Source organism: Oryx dammah, unplaced genomic scaffold (genome assembly GCF_014754425.2).
Source record: "Oryx dammah isolate SB20612 unplaced genomic scaffold, SCBI_Odam_1.1 HiC_scaffold_4, whole genome shotgun sequence".
Taxonomy (NCBI): Eukaryota; Metazoa; Chordata; class Mammalia; order Artiodactyla; family Bovidae; genus Oryx; species Oryx dammah.
In genome coordinates this window covers 80584822-80605383 of record NW_024070188.1, presented here as the reverse complement: position 1 = coordinate 80605383, position 20562 = coordinate 80584822, and the positions used below count along the sequence as shown (strand labels likewise).

At 44.5% G+C, this 20562-nt stretch overlaps 2 protein-coding genes across 2 annotated transcripts in view; both read left to right on the top strand.

Annotated features, from left to right (window-relative positions):
- TMEM242 (transmembrane protein 242) overlaps window positions 1-20233 on the top strand; it is a 43954-nt gene extending 23721 nt beyond the window's left edge. Inside the window, exon 4 of the mRNA XM_040238891.1 lies at window positions 17576-20233. Coding sequence (XP_040094825.1) covers window positions 17576-17674 — 99 coding nt within the window. The 3' untranslated portion in view covers window positions 17675-20233. The remainder of the gene's footprint in view (window positions 1-17575) is intronic.
- LDHAL6B (lactate dehydrogenase A like 6B) lies at window positions 3249-5001 on the top strand. Its single transcript, XM_040238890.1, has one exon. The coding sequence runs from the start codon at window positions 3379-3381 to the stop codon at window positions 4522-4524; it is 1146 nt and encodes a 381-aa protein (XP_040094824.1). The 5' UTR covers window positions 3249-3378; the 3' UTR covers window positions 4525-5001.
- Window positions 20234-20562: the final 329 nt, after the last annotated feature.

The following is a 20562-nucleotide window of genomic DNA, read 5'->3' as shown; positions in this document are numbered from 1 at the left end:
ATTGATTTAGTTGTGGCTAAGGGGAAAAACTGAAGAGGCAGCTGTCATAGTGATTGTATTTCTGCACAGGTTCAAACTCTAGGAAGAAAATTAATATAGAAAGAAGCCATCTAACTAAGTCTTTATGTCCTTGAATTTCATCCTCAAGAACACTTATAAGGAAAATGACTGGTGAAAGGAGTCATTGTAGGGAGAAGGTGGGAGCAGGCATCAGGTTAAAACATTTTAAGCTATGACTCAGATAAAGGAAACAGTAGGTATCAGAAGTTGGTGTTTTAAGGGGATTCCTCTAAGATGTCAGCCACTGTTGAATGAAGATCATTTAAAGGATTCCACTTTTTAATTTGATAAATGGTTACCATATATGTGACCACCAGGGTGAAGCGAATTCATGTATATGGTGCTGTTCTAATTTATGCATCATGGAGCTTGTGCTGTACCGTCTACAGGGTGCCAGCAAGTCATCCTGAAACAGGATGCAGGAGCTCTGCTAATTACCACACTTTTCTCACCCTCACCAACTCCCTGCTTGTTGTTCCTCTCTTCCTGGACTGCACCTCAGTGGCAGGAAGAGTGAGAATAGCTTTTCAAGTCTGAATATAAAATATTCATTTTGTCAAGATTTAGTATTCTAAAATGGAATATATGTATATATCAGTTCAGTTCAGTCACTCGGTGTGTCCGACTCTTTGTGACCCCATGAATTGCAGCACGCCAGGCCTCCCTGTCCATTACCAACTCCTGGAGTTCACTCAAACTCATGTCCATCGAGTCAGTGATACCATCCAGCCATCTCATCAAACACAGTATTTTTTTGTACATATACACAGGTTTTTTTTTTCTTTTCCCTGTGAGGAGCCTGCATATCCAAGAGCTCCATTTGATGTTGCTGTTTAGTTGCTCGGTGTGTCCAACTCTTTTGTGACCACCATGGACAGCAACTTGCGAGGCTCCTCTGTCCATGGGATTTCCCAGGCAAAGAATACTTGAGTGGGTTGCCATTTCCTTCTCCAGAGAGTCTTCCCGACCCAGGGATTGAACCCACATCTTCTGCCTGGCTGGTGGATTCTTTACCACTGTAGCCACCAGGGAAGCCCAAGAGCTCCATTAGGGAAGAGCATACCACTTTCTTACATGAGAGGAAAGCTTGGAGGAACCATTACATGGTCAGACTTCTGTTTATATAAGTGAGGAGAAAGTACCATTATTTTTATTTGGACTTACATAGTTTATTGGGTTTAAGAGTGTGTGTGTGTGTGTGTGTGTGTATACAAATACATGTACATCATTTCATCAAATGTAAAATTTTTATTTTGTTAAAAATTTGAAAGGAAGTTCATAAGACTGACCAGAGATATGCAGAGGAATGCAAGATATACTTACATAATTAAGAAGTACATCTCATATAAGATGCCATGTTGTACTAACTACTTTAATCAGCAATTTGATTTGTGCCTGGGTCAAAATTTGCCATTTTACTTGAGAAGTCATTTGTAATCAGGACTCTTGACCAGGAGCTTTCCTTTTCATGAGAGATATTCCAGAAAAACATCTATTTCTGCTTTATTGACTATGCCAAAGCCTTTGACTGTGTGGATCACAATAAACTGTGGAAAATTCTGAAAGAGATGGGAATACCAGACCACCTGACCTGCCTCTTGAGAAATCTGTATGCAGGTCAGGAAGCAACAGTTAGAACTGGACATGGAGCAACAGACTGGTTCCAAATAGGAAAAGGAGTACGTCAAGGCTGTATATTGTCACCCTGCTTATTTAACTTCTATGCAGAGTACATCATGAGAAATGTTGGACTGGAAGAAACACAAGCTGGAATCAAGATTGCCGGGAGAAATATCAATAAGCTCAGATATGCAGATGACACCACCCTTTCGGCAGAAAGTGAAGAGGAACTAAAAAGCCTCTTGATGAAAGTGAAAGAGGAGAGTGAAAAAGTTGGCTTAAAGCTCAACATTCAGAGAACGAAGATCATGGCATCCGGTCCCATCCCTTCATGGGAAATAGATGGGGAAACAGTGGAAACAGTGTCAGACTTTATTTTTTTGGGCTCCAAAATCACTGCAGATGGTGACTGCAGCCATGAAATTAAAAGATGCTTACTCCTTGGAAGAAAAGTTATGACCAACCTAGATAGCATATTCAAAAGCAGAGACATTACTTTGCTGACTAAGGTCCGTCTAGTCAAGGCTATGGTTTTTCCTGTGGTCATGTATGGATGTGAGAGTTGGACTGTGAAGAAGGCAGAGCGCCGAAGAATTGATGCATTTGAACTGTGGTGTTGGAGAAGACTCTTGAGAGTCCCTAGGACTGCAAGGAGATCCAACCAGTCCATTCTGAAGGAGATCAGCCCTGGGATTTCTTTGGAAGAAATGATGCTAAAGCTGAAACTCCAGTACTTTGGCCACCTGATGTGAAGAGTTGACTCATTGGAAAAGACTGTGATGCTGGGAGGGATTGGGGGCAGGAGGAGAAGGGGACGACAGAGGATGAGATGGCTGGATGGCATCACTGACTCGATGGATGTGAGTCTGAGTGAACTCCGGGAGTTGGTGATGGACAGGGAGGCCTGGCGTGCTGCGATTCATGGAGTTGCAAAGAGTCAGACACGACTGAGCGACTGAACTGAACTGAAGTAACCCTCTGAGTTCTTACTGTTTGGCTCACAGTGGGCTCCTTCCCTCTGTCGTCAGGATCCTGCAACTCCCCCACAGTTACGGTCCTAATAGGCATAAAGGCAGCGGAAGTTTTTCCAAATAGAAGGTTCTTGAAATGGGTACAACGGGAAACAGAAGGCCTGCTTTTCCCGCAGATGCAGGAAAATGGTGCAGCAGGCCATTGGGAGACAAAGGATTCGCACCTGGTTGATCATTCTTAGCAGGAATATTGTTAAGAACATTTAACTGTATTTTCATGTGTATTTAATGGAAATATTTTTATTGGCATATGTCATAAAAACAGAAAAGTAATCCCAAGGATCTGGGTTGGTTCATTACACATCTAAGTATGTGTAATTCTCTCTCCAATGCATTAGAGAATTAGTGAGTTTCTAAAACTTTTAACTCCAGAATTCATTTGCTAGAAGTAGCGTCCCCTCTTGATACTTCGTAGAGAGGCCCTTTAGAGGCCACGCGAGCTGAGCCCGCCTTGCGCAGCCGCAGTAGCGGGCTGGAGGGGCTGTCGCGAGACCTCAGCCTTGCGCAGCCGCAGTAGCGGGCTGGAGGGGCTGGAGGAGCTGTCGCAAGGCCCCGGCCTTACGCACCCGCGTTGAGGGCTGAGAACCGGCCAACGGTCACAGCTCTTTCCTTTGGAGCTTGTAAGGGTGCCTGCTGCTTTCTGCCTTCACCTCTCAAGTGAATAGCCATGAGCTGGACTGTGGGAATCCTGCGGGCCAGCCAGAGAGCGGGCACTGTGAGGGTGAATTTCCTATGCCTGGGAATGGCCTCAAGTCCCCGCCCACCGGCAGCCATCCCCCTCGGGGGAGCCTGGGCCGTGGCCCCCGTGTCCAAGATGGCGACCATAAAGTGTGAGCTGATGAAGAATTGCACTTCACAGGAGCCTGTTCGTAACAGTAAGATCTCCATCGTAGGAACTGGATCGGTTGGCATGGCCTGTGCTATCAGCATCCTTTTAAAAGGCTTGAGCGATGAACTTGCCCTGGTGGATGTTGATGAAGGCCGACTGAAGGGTGAGACCATGGATCTTCAGCACGGCAGCCTTTTTGCGAAAATGCCAAACATTGTTTCCAGCAGAGATTATTTTGTCACTGCAAACTCCAGCCTCGTGATTATCACGGCAGGTGCACGCCAGGAAAAAGGAGAAACACGCCTTAATTTAGTCCAGCGAAATGTGGCCATCTTTAAGCTAATGATGTCCAGTATCGTTCAGTACAGTCCGCGCTGCAAACTGATTGTGGTTTCCAATCCAGTGGATATCTTGACGTACGTAGCCTGGAAGTTGAGTGCCTTTCCCCAAAACCGTGTTATTGGAAGTGGTTGTAATCTGGACACTGCCCGTTTCCGTTTCTTGATTGGGCAAAGGCTTAGTATCCATTCTGAAAGCTGTCATGGGTGGATCCTTGGAGAGCACGGAGACTCAAGTGTTCCTGTGTGGAGTGGAGTGAACATCGCCGGTGTCCCTCTGAAGGAACTGAACTTAGATATAGGAACTGATAAAGATCCCGAGCAGTGGAAAAATGTTCACAAAGATGTGGTTGCTAGTGCCTATGAGATTATTAAAATGAAAGGTTATACTTCTTGGGCCATTGGCCTCTCTGTAGCTGACCTAACAGAAAGTATTTTGAAGAATCTTAGGAGAGTGCATCCAGTTTCCACCAGAATTAAGGGTCTCTATGGAATAAATGAAGAAGTATTCCTCAGTGTTCCTTGTATCCTGGGGGAGAGTGGTGTTACTGACGTTATAAAAGTAAAGTTGGCCCCTGAAGAAGAGGCTCGTCTGCAGAAGAGTGCAAAAACACTTTGGGATATTCAAAAGGAGCTTAAGTTTTAAAGTTTAAAACTACCTACCATTCTGAAGTTACTGAAGAAAGATAGTGGTTATGGTCTTGTGTATGTCTAGTTTTTGAATAAACTTTAATTCCTAAAACTTGGAACCAGAAGGGGGTAGAGTGACTCCCCTGTTTATTTAGCCTCCCCCCCCTCCTTTTATTTAGCATCCAGATGCTAGGTTATACTTTATAACAGTTCCTAAGTGACTGCGTCAAATAAGGTGCCAATGACTGTACCAGCTGTATCAATCATTATACCAGTGATTTACCAGTCCGTCCTTTCTGTGTGTGTGTGCGCATGTAGAGTTGCTAGTTGTTAAAAAAAAATGTGGGATGCAGGTGTTTGTTGTGTTACAGAAATTGATTCTTTTCATTAAGTACATGTTTGTTCTTTTGTTCTGAGTGCCTTATACCTATGTTCATTTATAAGTAACTTCCTATACAGTGTGAAAATAAACGTATACACGGAAGCTCTGTTATTGAGTCGTCAGTATCTTCATTCCCCTGTGACAATCTTATCAGCCAGGCTTAAAAAAAAAAAAAAGGCATCATAAAATGGGAGTGCAAGCAGGTCCTGGGTGTTCCGTGTTTGTGCATGCTCATGTATGTGTGCCAGTGAAGCAGGATCATTAGGTAAAATATGAAAATGATAGTGATTTGGTTGGTAACTATTATAAAGTATTTCTTAATATATATATTTTATTGAAGTATCGTTGACAGTGTATCAGGTGTACAGCAAGGTCATTCAGTTAAATATATATATGTTATTTTTCAGATTTTCTGTTATAGGTTATTAGAAGATACTATAGTTCCCTGTTCTATGCAATAAATCTTTGTTGCTTGCTGCATATCTTTTAAAATTAGAAATCTAGCATTCTAGTCATATGAAGTCAAACAAGTGGAGTCAAAATGTCATAAATTTTTTATTATTTAATGCAGTACAATATAAAGCTTTTAGGAAGAGGCCTGACAGTCATAGGTGGTTCAGTTACTAAAAATAAGGCTGATTGAAAGAATTTTAGAACTGCTGCTGAGAACCTGACCTGTTAGCACCTTAAATCAAGAAGCATGTTACAAATTGTTCTTACTGGGCTGAGTCTTAGCTGCAGAGCATGCCCTGGCCCTAAGACACTCTAGAGTCATCCCTGTTGCTCAGTTTACTGCACATTAACAGAAAGCTTCTGCTTTTGAATTGTGCCCTGTTAATCATTGTCATAATTATTGACCATTTTTTAATGAGTACTTCAGGGATTGAATTGCTCGGAAAGTTACATGTTCACTTTTTATTCCTAAATCAATTGACTTTACTACGAATTCTAGATTGTATGGATGTGATACAGTGAAGGTTTAGGAGAAAGATGCTTGTCTGACCTTTACCTAAATAATGGGACTAATAGAAAATGAGAATCTTAGCCTTCCTAATGCAAATGAATATTAAATAAATTACATGGTATGTTCAGACATTCTCAGATTTATGTGGGTATCAACAGGCCTAATCAAAAATTGAAATAGACCAGTAGCTACTCTCTAAATTAAGCCTGTCCTGCTTGGTCCAGTTTTACTACATAGACATAGGACTATAATCCACCCCCAAAAACCTGACTACTTAACCAAGTTGATCAGAGTTCCCGCACTAGTTCATTGAAAATATCAAAATGTTCTGATTTCCTCTGAAGCTGTGTCATATAATGGGATTAATCAAAGTGCTGAGCTCCTTGAAGGGAAGAGTGGTGGTTTGGTTTTTCCAGATGATTCTAAAACCTATTTAAGCTTAATTAACACAAAATTTCTCTTCCCCTTTGTCCAACCCTTAAGTTTTTATTCTTCCATGTTTTAGCCAAATTTAGCATAATAGTGAAGGATATCAGAGCCTGCCTTAGGTCTGTTCTGTGATTTCTCTTCACCAGCTATGTCAGGATAGGCTGGGTTATACTACAGTAAAAGAATAATCTCCAACTGTGTGGCTTCAAGGTTTCTTTCTTTCCTAAAATTCACTGGGTTTATGCAACTCTCTAGGGAACCTGACCTCCACAGGATGGCTTCATACCTCAAGTTTCTTTCATCTTGAGGCACCACTGCAGCAAACAGGTCTCTGTGATGGCTATGGAAAGGGAAGAGAGGCCTGGAGGCTGGGACACTTGCAATAATATGCTTCCCCTTGGAAGTGGCACAGATTTCTTTTACTCATATTTCATTAGCCAGAATGAGTCACATAGTTGCCTTACTTCAAGAGGGTAGAGAAGTATTGTTCACTCACTCAGTTGTGTCTGACTCTTTGAGACCACAGGGACTGCAGCACGCCAGGCTTCCCTGTCCTTCACTATCTCCCAAAATTTGCTCAGACTCATGTCCCTTGAGTCAGTGATGCCATCCAGCCATTCTCATCCTCTGTTGACCTCTTCTCCTGCCCTCAACCTTTCCCAGCATCAGGGTCTTTTCCAATGAGTTGGCTCTTCACATCAAGTGGTCACAGTATTGGAGCTTCAGCTTCAGTCCTTCCAATGAATATTCAGGATTGATTTCCTTTAGGATTGACTGGTTTGATCTCCTTGCAGTCCAAGGGACTCTCAAGAGTCTTCTCCAGCACCACAGTTCAAAAGCATCAGTTCTTCAGTGCTCAGCTTTCTTTATGGCCCCACTCTCACATCCATACATGACTACTGGAAAACCCGTAGCTTTGACGACAGACCTTTGTCAGCAAAGTGATGTCTCTGCTTTTTAATATGGTGTCTAGGTTTATCATAGCCTTTCTTCCAAGGAGCAAGCGTCTTTTAATTTCATGGTTGTAGTCACCATCTACAGTGATTTTCAAACTTCCCCCAAAAAAGTCTGCCACTGTTTGCACTGTTTCCTCATCTATTTGCCATGATGGGACCAGATGCCATGCATGATCTTAGTGTTTTGAATGTTGAGTTTTAAGCCAGCTTTTTCACTCTCCTCTTTCACTTTCATCATGAGGCTTTTTAGTTCCTCTTCATTTTCTGTCATTAGGGTGGTGTCATCTGCATATCTGAGGTTACTAATATTTCTCCCGGTAATCTTGATTCCTTTCAGCTTGTGATTCATCCATCCCAGCATTTTGAATGATGTACTCTACATGTAAATTAAACAAGCAGGGTGACAATATACACCCTTGACATACCCCTTTCCCAATTTTGAACCAGTCCATTGTCCTGTGTCTGGTTCTGACTGTTGCTTCTTGACCTGCATACAGGTTTTTCAGGAGGTAGGTAAGGTGATCTGGTATTCCCATCTCTTTAAGAATTTTCCACAGTTTGTTGTGATCCACACAGTCAAAGGCTTTAGTGTAATCAATGAAGCAGATGTTTTTCTGGAATTCCTTTGTTTATTCTTTGATCCAGCAGATGTTGGCAATTTGATCTCTGGTTCCTCTGCCCTTTTTTCCTTTTTTGAAAAATGCCACTGGAATTTTTATTATTATTAACACCAAAAACATTATGTATTGGGGTACAGCCAATTAACAATGTTGTAATAATTTCAGATGAACAGTGAAGGGACTTAGCCATACATACACATGTATCCAGTCTCCCCCAAACTCCCCTCCCATCCAGTTTTCGGCCTTTTTAAATCCTGCTTGTAAGTCTTGAAGTTCTTAGTTCATGTACTGCTGAAGCCTAGTTTGACGGATTTTGAGCATTACCTTGCTAGCATGTAAAATGAGTGCAATTGTGCGGTAGTTTGAACATTCTTTGGTATTGCCCTTCTTTGGGATTGGAATAAAAACTGACCTTTTCCAGTCCTGTGGCCACTGCTGAGTTTTCCAAATTTGCTGGCACATTGAGTGCAGCACTTTCACAGCATCATCTTTCAGGATTTGAAATAGCTTAACTGGAATTCCATCACCTCCACTAGCTTTGTTTGTAGTAATTCTTCCTAAGGCCCACTTGACTTCACACTCCACGATGTCTGGCTCTAGGTGAGTGAGCACACCGTCGTGGTTATCTGGGTCATTAAGACCTTTTGTACAGTTCCGTGTATTCTCGCCACCTCTTAATCCTTCTGCTTCTGTTAGGTCCAGACCATTTCTGTCCTTTATCGAGCCCATCTTTGCATGAAATGTTCCCTTGGTATCTCTAATTTTCTTGAAGCGATCTCCAGTCTTTCCCATTCTGTTGTTTTCCTCTACTTCTTTGCACTGTTCACTTCAGAAGGCTTCATCTCTCCCTTACAGAGAGAAGTATTACCCCCTGTATTTAGAAGCAGATGAGTTACTGGCTGTCAGTAAACACTGGCATTGGAATAAAAACTGACCTTTTCCAGTCCTGTGGCGACTGCTGAGTTTTCCAAATTTGCTGGCATATTGAGTGCAGCACTTCAACAGCATCATCTTAGCATTCTGTATAACATGGTCACTACTGCAAGAAGTACATATTTCAAGCTAAGTCATTTTTAGGGAAAGCGGGCACATGAGTAGAAGTTGTAGAGGTCTTTCCAGGTCACAGAACCAGAGTGGTGTGGGGCAAGAGCCTGGATGTCAGTGAGGCAGTTGTACTTACAAATCAGATCACCATAGGTGGGTTAACCTCTTTGACCTCTGGTTTCTCATATATAAAGCGGTGGTCTTCATTTCTGCCAGAATTGTGCAGGCTACATAAAAGCCTACTGCTTGGTGAGTCTGGCACATAGGTGATCTTAAGTGGCAGACATTATTCTTGTTCAGGAAACATTTACAGTCTTACTTGGTTTTATGAAGAAGCTGAATTTCCAGGTTCTTCAAAATTCCCGTTGGCACTGTAATTATTGATATATCCGAAGGCTTTCTCATCAGTTGGTCCTATAAAGCTTTCATTATTCTAATCTCAGCACCAAGGCTGGCAGCCATCCTGTACCTGCAAGTGAGAAAATTGAAGCTAAATGAGCTATACAATGGCAAAGACTTTTTAAAATTTGGAGCACTTAATTCCACTAGCTGTCTATTTATTAGATGCTATAAGGGTTTTCTCAAATTCATTAAATCGAGGACATAGCTTCAGCTTTTAAGTAATTTTTCAGCACACCATATATAACACCAAAAATTCTCATGTTGTTTTCCTTGCCAAGACAGACACGGTAAATGTGTAGTACTATCCCATGGTTCACTCCTGGCATACTGGCTATATCACCCTTCAAAAAGCTGTTGCAGTGTGAATGTGAGTAGTAACATTATTGGAGGCATAATCTTGAATCTATTCTAAACCTAGAATATCAATCAGAAAATCCATATTAGTGACAAATTACTTGTAATCATTTCCCTATTGTCATAATACTCTGAGAACTGCTGCCTTAGAGACTGCTCAGTTCAGTTCAGTTGCTTAGTCATGTCTGAGGCTTTGCGACCCCATGGACTGCAGCACACCAGGCCTCCCTGTCCATCACCAACTTCTGGAGTTTACTTAAGCTCATGTCCATTGAGTCAGTGATACCATCCAACCATCTCGTCCTCTCTCGTCCCCTTCTCCTCCTGCTTTCAATCTTTCCCAGCATCAGTCTTTAACAATGAGTCAGTTGTTCACATCAGGTGGCCAAAGTATTGGAGTTTCAGCTTCAGCATCAGTCTTTCCAATGAATATTCAGGACTGATCTCTTTGGATGGACTGATTGGATCTCCTTGCAGTCCCAGGGACTCTTAAGAGTCTTCTCCAACACCACAGTTCAAAAGCATCAATTCTTTGGCGCTCAGCTTTCTTTATAATCCAACTCTCACATTCATACATAACTACTGGAAAAACCATAGATTTGACTAGATAGACCTCTGCTTTTTAATATGTTGTCTAGGTTGGTCATAGCTTTTCTTCCAGGGAGCAAGCATCTTTTAATTTCATGGCTGCAGTCACAATCTGCAGTGATTTTGGAGCCCCCCCCCAAATAAAGTTTGCCACTGTTTCCCCATCTATTTGCCATGAAGTGATGGGACCAGATGCCATGATCTTCATTTTCTGAATGTTGAGTTTTAAGTCAACTTTTTCATTTCCCTCTTTCACTTTCATCAAGAGGCTCTTTAGTTTTTCTTCACTTTCTGCCATAAGGGTGGTGTCATCTGCATATCTGAGATTATTGATATTTCTCCCAGCAATCTTGATTCCAGCTTGTGCTTCATCCAGCCCAGCATTTCTCATGATGTACTCTGCATAAAAGTTAAATAAGCAGGGTGACACTATACAGCCTTGATGTACTCTTTTCCCTATTTGGAACCAGTCTGTTGTTCCATGTCCAGTTCTAACTGTTGCTTCCTGACCTGCATACAGATTTTTCAGGAGGCAGGTCGGGTGGTCTGGTATTCCCATCTCTTTTAGAATTTTCCAGAGTTTGTTGTGGTCCACACAGTCAAAGGCTTTGGCATAATTAATAAAGCAGAAGTAAACATTTTTCTGGAACTCTCTTGCTTTTTCCATAATCCAACAGATGTTGGCAATTTGATCTCTGGTTCCTCTGCCTTTTCTAAATCCAGCTTGAACATCTGGAAGTTCACAGTTCATGTACTGTTGAAGAGACTGCTACTTTCTGATAGTATTACAGCCCAGCACTGTTGGACACAAACATTGGGACTCAAGGATGAGGTTCTTGGAGGAGTGGGCTCACTGCCTAGGAGTGCCGTTTGTGTCCCAGTCTTTGAGGAGAGCATCCTGGAGTTGGGCAGTATGCAGTGGCCCTGTTTAGAAGGGTAGGCTTGTGGTCTGTAACCACAGAGAAATTCTTGGTCAGAGAGGAAGAGGGATAAGGAGGACTGCAGGGAAGAATCCCAGAGTCCAAAAAATGCTTCAGAATGAGGCTGAGTTGCTGGATGGACACTCAGGTCCCCAACATGCCCTGTCTTCACCGGACTTCTCTGGTGTTAGGGTAGGGGGATGCTTTTGTGGCAATAGTTGTAATTATTATCTTGGAACTCAGTATATTTACTTTATAATTTGCTTAAATGTACTCAGTCCCTAAGTCTTTTGTCAAGCACATTTTTAAGCAGAGGAATGTTCTGTTGACCTGTGATAGAGTATCACTGAGAGGACCGACACCTCTGATCTGCGTATCAGAAATTGAAACAGGCGGGGAAAAAAACTAAAGGTCTTCATTTAACTATCCATTTAGTATGAATAGTACAAGCTTAGAAACTTTCTGTGAGCCTTTCTGGTGAAAGCGACTTGAGGCCCTGATTATAAGGAGATGCTGGGTTTCCATTTCCACAGCTGTAAAATTTTAAAGGCTTTTTCAGTGAAGTATAGGTGATAAACCATATTATGTAAGTAACAGGTGTACAAAATAATGGTTCATAATTTTAAAAGTTATACTCCATTTAGTTATAAAATATTGACCATATACCGTGTTGTACAGTATATCCTTGTAGCTTATTTTATACCAGTAGTTTGTACATCTTAATCCCTTACCCTTATATTGCCCCTCCCCTCTTCCTTTATCCCAGCGGTAACCACTGGTTTGTTCTCTGTATCTTTGAGTCTGTTTTTTGTTGTTGTTATATTCACTAGTCTGTTGGTATTTTCAGATTCCACATATAACTGAGATCATACAGTATTCGTCTTTCCCTGTTGGATTTATTTCACTTAGCGTAATACCCCCAAGTCCGTCCACGTTGTTGCAAGTGGCAAGATTTCATTCCTTTTTACGGCTGATTAGTACCACAGTGTATACGTACCGCATTGTCTTCGTCCATTCATTTGTTGACGGAGACTTAGGTTGCTTCCATATCTTGGCAGTCATAAATAATGCTGCTAAATGAGCATTGGGCTGTCTGTATCTTTTGAATCAGTGTTGTTTGGATATATTCCCAGGAGTGGACTTGCTGGGTCTATGGTAGTTCTGCTCTCAGTTTTCTGAGAAGCCTCCATAATGTTTTCCACAGTGCCTACACCAATTTGCCAAATTACACCAGTGCTGTACAGGTGTCCCCTTTTCTCCACATTCTCGCCAGCATTGGCTATTTACGTTCTTTTTGAAGACAGCAGTTCTGACAGGTGTGAGGTGTTATCTCAGTGTAGTTTTGATCTGCATTTTCCTGATGATCAGGGATCTCGAGCATCTTTTCATGAGCCTGTTGGCCATCTGCATGTCCTCTCTGAAAACATGTCTATTCATGTCGTCTGCCCATGTTTAATTGGGTTGTTTGATTTTTTAAATTATGAGCCGTATGAGCTTGTTTATCCTTGTTGGATATTAACCCTGCATCAGTCATATCATTTGCAAATATCCTCTCCCATTCCATAGGTTGCCTTTTTACTTTGTTGATGGTTTCCTTTGTTGTACAAAACCTTTTAAGTTTAATTAGGTCTCATTTATTTTTGCTTTCATTTCCTTTGCTTTAGGAGACAGATCCAAAAATATATTGCTGTGATTTATGTCAAATAATGTTTTGCCTATGTTTTCCTCTAGGAGTTTTATAGTTTCCAATCTTACATTTAGGTCTTTAACCCATTTTTAAATTTTTGTGTATGGTGTTAGAGAATGTTCTAATTTCATTCTTTCACTGTCCATTCTTGTCCAGTTTTTCCCAGGAGCACTTACTGAAGAGGCTATCTTTTCTCCATTATGTGTTTTTGCCCCCTGTGTCACAGATTAAGTGACCGTAAGTGCGTGGGTGTATCTCTAGGCTCTATTCTGTTCCACCGATTTCGTGTCTGTTTTTGTGTCAGTACCGTACTGTTTTGGTTGGCCTCTGGTCCAGTTGGTTGCCAGACCCTTGTGTGGAAGCTGCCAGCTGCTGGACCGGGTCACAAGGCAGCTGAATGCAGAACCTCAGGGGGCCCTGGGGCTAGTACTGGCGTGTGGAGTCAGAGTCTAAAAGATTCTGGGACTGCTGTCTGCCCACTGCAGGGTGAGACCAGGTCCTGGACTCAGTGCTTGCACTGCTGGCAGACGGAGCTGGCCCCGGGGTCTGGTTATGGGCCGAGGGTCTCAGGGCTGCTGTTGGGTCCCTGGGGAGGGTTAGGGGGTGGGGGGTGGGGGAGGCAGGGGAGACGGTTCCTGACTCAGTTGGGCTGGCCTGGTGCTGGGGAGACGAGCTCCGTAGGCTGCGCGACTGTAGTGTTCCTGGATCTGGTGCCTGCCCCTGGTGGAGGCGGCTGGTCTGGAGGCGAGAGCAGGCTTCCTGGAGGGCAGGGCAGGGCCCAGGGGACTCTGGGGCCAGTGCTTGCCCACTGATGGGTGGAGCGGGGTCCTGTGTCTAAATGAGGCGACTGGGCTCCGGAGGTCTTCAGGCAGCCTGCCTGCTGCGGGGTGGGACTCGCTTGGCCTGAGGTACCCCGGCGGGGGGCCAGGTCTTGACACCGAGGAGCTACAGGAAGGATCCAACGCTGGCGCCACCAGCACCAGTGCCATGTGGTAGAGGGAGCTCCCAAGAACGGCTGCCCCGCGTCCGTGCCCCACTGTGAGCCGCAGTGGCCTCCTAGCTCTCCAGCAGACGCTCCAAGACCAGCAGCTAGGCTGACCCAGGCTCCTGTCGAATGACTGCTTTCGTCCTGGATCCTGGAGTCTCTGAGATGCTGTGTGCACCCTTTAGGAGTGAAGTCTACTTCCCCAGTCCTCTTGGACTCCTGAAATGAAGCCCCACTGGCCTTCAAAGCCAGATTCCCTGGGGGCTTGTCGTCCAGTGCAGGACCCCCAGGCTACAGAACCTGGCATGGGGCCGGAACTTCCGCTTCTCTGGGAGAGCCTGTGCAGAGTATTGGTTCTGTGGGTCACCCGCCTGGGGATGTGGGGCTTAACCATATTGCCGGTCCACCATTCTCCTGCATCCTGTTGTGGGTCCTTCTTCACATCTTTTGTGGTAACAGATCTTCTCGGGCAGGTTCTAGTCTTTTCATCGGTGGTGGTAGTTGTGATGCTGGTGTGCTCCTGGGAGTGAGCTCAGGTCTTTCTGCTCTGCCGTGTTGGCTGGACTCCTCCACAGCTGTAAATAAAGGGCCACGTGATGCTCTGTATCCCACGTGTCTCCCTCCCTTCACTGGGCTCGGAAGCCTGTCTGTTCCTAGTTGGCTGTTTTTCAGATATGATTCCTTCTAATGGGTCAGTTACTTACTTACGACCCTGGGAACAAGTAAACCATCCTTGGGAAATTAGAGCAAAGGAAAAAATATGGGCCAAGAAGAGGAAATGGGAGCACAACCCCCACCCCCAGCCCAAGCAGAGCAGCCATTCTGCACGCTGCCTCCCAGGCCTCATCTGCGTTCCCGCCTCCACCTTTGCAGTGACCGACCTCCTTCCATCTCCCTGAGAAGGCGGGACAGTAGATGATTCTATTCATGTCCTGGTAGCTGATACCCCACCAGAAAACCCTGTCATTAGGCTTGGCTGTAACAGATGTTCCACCAGAGAGGCAACCGGGAAGAACCAAGCAGCGCATTGCAAACCCTAGCCAGAGGCACCTTTCAGCTGAGAAAGTCTGCAAGGTCCTTCAAGGGGGCACTCTTGGGCATTTTGGACAAGGCGGCTTTTTTTGTGGGCCATCCTAGACAGTTTGCATCCCTGCCCCCAGTGCCAACGGTGATCCCCTGTGATTCTGACAGCCCGACTCTCAGGACTCTCTAGAGAACTTCTGTTTAGAACTGCATTTCCAGTCGTCCCCCCGACCCCCAGGGACAGAGTACTGCCTTTAGCTGGAAACCTTTCATGAGGGTTCATCACAGTACAAATTAGAGGGCTGCATGGAAGAGGGGGTTGGGGGGAGACATAAATACCCTGGGGGGGTGTGTATCAAGACTGGTGTCTGGGACCCAGACGTGGAGAGGGTGGTCCTGGACCTACAGACCTCTTACGATGGATAACCTTGTGTGTCTTCAGTTATCAGAATATTTAAACCAAAATGATGTGACTACAAATTAATGCTTTTGACAAACATACCATAATACTTATATCCACATGAGCTTTGTTCCTGGAACATAGTATTTTGAAGCTGCTGTAGTGACAACAGCTGACGTATACTGAGCACTGCCAGGAGCGGGGCTTCCACTCGTGTTGCCTCAGTCCTCAACTCTGTAAGCAGGCGTCATCTCCGTGCTGCACACATGAACTCTGCCCCTAGCGAGAGTAAGCAGGCTCCCCAGGCATGTGAGTTGGGCTTTGAACAGAGGCCTACTTGATACCAGGGTCTGTGCTAACGGCAGTGCTACCATGACTGGAGTAAATGCCTCGGAATTGACAAGTCCCAAAGGGGATGCACCTCCTGAATTGGGAAACAGCACAGGGGTCCAGCTTCTGATTGAAATTAAGCATCAACATAAATGAAAAAAAAAAATACTAGCTGACTCTCAGACAATCACTCCAAGAAATGACTTACATGTTGCTGTGAATCCAGGGTGCTTCACAGTTTGACTGAGATCTGTATCCTTGAGAAATAATGGTTGAGGAGTTGTTCAGTCGTGTCTGACTCTTTGTGACCCCATGGACTGTAGCATGCCACGCTCCTCTGTCCATGGGGTCCTCCAGGCAAGAATACTGGAGTGGATAACCGTTTTCTTCTCCAGGGGATCTTCCTGATCCAGAGATTGAACTAGAGTCTCTTGCACTGCAGGCAGAATCTTTGCTGCCTAGCCATCAGGGAGGCCCGGTTGGGGTGTGGCCGACAGGAAGACTGCAGCGCTGTGCTGTGGGGCTGCTGGAGTAGTGGCTTCAGAACAGGGCCATCTAGGTGTGAAGAATGAATCGGTGTGCAGCTAGCGTCACCTACGCTAAAGACTATCCACCTCCTGTAAATTAGTGTCCCTGCCCTCAGGGCCGTGTGCAGAGGTGGACTTGACCCTGCATGTCAGGATCCTCCAAACTCTTGCTCCAGGCCCGCCATTCCAGATCACTGTCTGCCAGGAACACCTTTATGTAGATTACTCAACACTGTCGGTGCATAACAACATTCTCCTCTGCCATTCATTGATTCCTCCCTATCCCTTATGGCAGAAAGTGAAGAGGAACTAAAAAGCCTCTTGATGAAAGTGAAAGAGGAGAGTGAAAAAGTTGGCTTAAAGCTCAACATTCAGAAAACGAAGATCATGGCCATCTGGTCCCATCACTTCATGGGAAATAGATGGGGAAACGGTGGAAACAGTGGCAGACTTTATTTTGGGGGGCTCCAAGATCACTGCAGATGGTGATTGCAGCCATGAGATTAAAAGACGCTTACTCCTTGGAAGGAAAGTTATAACCAACCTAGACAGCATATTAAAAAGCAGAGGCATTACTTTGCCAACAAAGGTCCGTCTAGTCAAGGCTATGGTTTTTCCTGTGGTCATGTATGGATGTGAGAGTTGGGACTGTGAAGAAAGCTGAGTGCCAAAGAATTGATGCTTTTGAACTGTGGTGTTGGAGAAGACTCTTGAGAGTCCCTTGGACTGCAAGGAGATCCAACCAGTCCACCAGATCTAAAGGAGATCAGTCCTGGGTGTTCATTGGAAGGACTGATGTTGAAGCAGAAACTCCAATATTTTGGCCACCTCATGCGAAGAGTTGGCTCATTGGAAAAGACCCTGATGCTGGGAGGGATTGGGGGCAGGAGGAGAAGGGGACAACGGAGGATGAGATGATTGGATGGCATCACCGACTCAGTGGACATGAGTTTGGGTGAACTCCTGGAGTTGGTGATGGACAGAGAGGCCTGGCGTGCTGCGATTCATGGGGTCACAAAGAGTCGGACACGACTGAGCAACTGAAGTTTCTTCTCCCCACTCCTTCCTTTTGGCCCCCAAATTCTTAGCCTCAGTAGATTCATTTATTTAGATAGACATCCCATTCTCAACTGCATCTTTACATATGAAGGCCAACAATATAGGCTGTCTTCTGGTAGGAAATATATGTCTTGGAGGGTTGACAATATAGAGCATGTTGCCTTTCAGATTTAGAGTTTTATGTTACTTAAGGCCCAGTAGACATACTAGGAAGAAGAAACGAGGTCTGTCTCGCTGTCTTCCAAGGCAGCAAGGACAGTCTTTCCTTTTGTTGGTCTTCCTTTGTTTGGTACCCACAGCAATGGCGTATCAGTCAGTCAGCAACGGGGTCCATCTCTAATTTTGGCTCTTTTCCCCATCTTTTAACATTTGATGACTGATTTTTTTCATCTTTCAGATGAAAGACTTTCGAAATAAAATGCAGTCAATATTTCCAGCAATTCCCAAGAACTCTGAGTCGGCTGTTGAGTGGGAGGAAGCACTGAGATCCAAATGAGAGGAGCATGGTGGATGAAGTCTGGACAAGTGCTACGGGGAAGGCTGGCTTTGGAGCTCCCGCAGCCCCGAAGGGATTCAAGTGAGTTCTCCTCAGGAACACATACAGTCGCTGACTGAGCCTCTGGGATGGACGGCGTTCAGTGTCCTCACAGAGGCCTGCCATCATGACTAGGCGCTGCTCCTTTACAGCTGATCTGGTTACGTTCACAGGAGGGGGAGGGGGTTAGAGTTAGCAAAGTTTGAAAAGTTAGGAAGACTGTTTCAAAATAATTACATGGGTACCTTTTCTAGGTGAAGGAAATCCCAGGGGAAATACTTTTATGACTGTAGAAGTTGAAAGCCAAGATCTACCTGAAAAAAATAATAATGTATGATGGAAAATCTTTATAAACAGACAGTGGTACCTCAGTGTGTCTAGTTAAATAAGTTTTAGCAGCCTTGCTTGTGAGTGTGTGGCTGTCAGAGCACGGAGGACTCGCTTCTGGAAGTGAGTCCTGCCCGTCAGGCAGTGGAGTTGCGCAGCTGCCCCAAACACACTCTGTGGTGTGTGTGCTAGGTATCACTTTCAGTTCAGTTCAGTTGTTCAGTCATGTCCGACTCTTTGCGACCCCATGAATTGCAGCACGCCAGGCCTCCCTGTTCATCACCATCTCCTGGAGTTCACCCAGACTCACGTCCATCGAGTCCGTGATGCCATCCAGCCATCTCATCCTGGGTCGTCCCCTTCTCCTCCTGCCCCCAATCCCTCCCAGCATCAAAGTCTTTTCCAATGAGTCAACTCTTCTCATGAGGTGGCCAAAGTACTGGAGTTTCAGCTGTAGCATCATTCCTTCCAAAGAAATCCCAAGACTGATCTTTAGAATGGACTGGTTGGATCTCCTTGCAGTCCACGGGACTCTCAAGAGTCTTCTCCAACACCACAGTTCAAAAGCATCAATTCTTCGGCGCTCAGCCTTCACAGTCCAACTCTCACATCCATACATGACCACAGGAAAACCAATAGCCTTGACTAGACGGACCTTATTCGGCAAAGTAATGTCTCTGCTTTTGAATATGCTATCTAGGTTGGTCATAACTTTTCTTCCAAGGAGTAAGCGTCTTTTAATTTCATGGCTGCAGTCACCATCCACAGTGATTCTGGAGCCCCCAAAAATAAAGTCTGACACTGTTTCCACTATTTCCCCATCTATTTCCCATGAAGTGATGAGACCGGATGCCATGGAAGGCCCTGTAAACCTGTACATTCTTAGATAAGAAGCCAGTAACAGACTGTGATGACCTGAAAGGATAATCATGCAAAAGCAATGATATTGTGGGTATAAAATGTACTTTTTTGACAAGTTGATTCTGAGTCCCTAAACATTGCCTGACAGTTTGTAGTTTTATCTCAGTTGTCAATATTAAAATAGACTGCTCTCTTTCTCTCCCGCGTGCGTGCCCTCTTTTTCTCTCTCTCCCTCCCCCGCCCCCCTCCACTCTCTTCTCTTTGAGTCTTTGGGTTGGCATGCCTTCACGCTTCGAGCATGGATTCTCCTGCTATCCTCTAAATAAAATAGAGCTATAACACTGATTTGCCTAAGAGCCATAACACGGTTTGTCCAAGACCCAAGAGCTGTGATGCGCCAAAGGCTTTAATGTCCGTCGCTCCAAATCTTTGTTGTGACGAGACAGAGAACTGAGGAACATACACTCGCGTGACATCTATGGTGCCATGACTCGGGTTTAACCTGGCTGAAACAACCTCCGCGCGGAAGAGGCCAAGCACAGCAGGAGCCCAACTCAGCGAAGTTCCCGCGCTAGAAGCGGAAGGCAAAGAAACTCAGCACAGGGGAAGGCCCATCGTGCTGGAAACCAGGACAGCGAAAAACAAACTCAGCAGAAAGGTCACGCAGCCCAGTCTCAGATCCCAGAAGACTTCTGGTTAAGGTAAGAAATCCTCACTCCTCTGGCTGGAGGGACATGCCTAACGAAATCTTAATTCCTTTATAATCTCTCATTTCTTGTTCCCTCGAACAGGTGGGCGGCAGGGGGCACAATTGAGGGACTCTGGAGAGGCTACTCCTCAGCATGTCCCAAAGGTGCTCTCTGCTGAGCCCCAGTAGCTGTTACACAAGCCGGTGGGGGTTCTTCTGTCCTTTCTCTTCTCTGTGCCAAGGTTCAGACCAATGAAATTGTGAGCACTGGTCAGATACTTAGCAAATTTTCCAGCGGGCTAGGAAGGGGATTCCTTGGCACGTTTTTCCCACTGCTTTTTCCTCCTGTCCTTCAGCTCTCTCCCGGGACTCAAAAATTCATTGAGAAAATAGAGCTGTAACACTGAAAAAAAATATTAATTAATTAAATAGACCAGTTATCACCTATCTTAACAAGTGTTTTTCACCAGAAATGTACCTGCCTGAGTATTGAGTCTCCAGGTGAATTAAAAATTTTTAAAGAAACATTTACTATGTCAGTATGTCCAGAAAAATAACCTCTGGTTGAATATCATTGTGTATTTTCTTTATAATTGCTTAGGCTCTAATTAGCAATCAGTTTAATAAAGTACATTTGAAATTTATCTCTTATAATGAAACCTTTTAGTTTTAAGAAAAAGGTTTTTTTTTAGTTATTTTATTTTATTTTTTAATTTTATTTCTACTTTATTTTACTTTAAAATACTGTATTGGTTTTGCCATACATTGACATGAATCCACCAGGGGTTCATACAAGATCCCAGTCCTGAATCCCCCTCCCACCTCCCACCCCATATCATCTCTCTGGATCATCCCCATGCCCCAGCCCCAAGCATCCTGTATCCTGTATCGAACATAGACTGGCACTTCGTTTCTTACATGATAGTATACATGTTTCAATGCCATTCTCCCAAATCATCCCACCCTCTCCCTC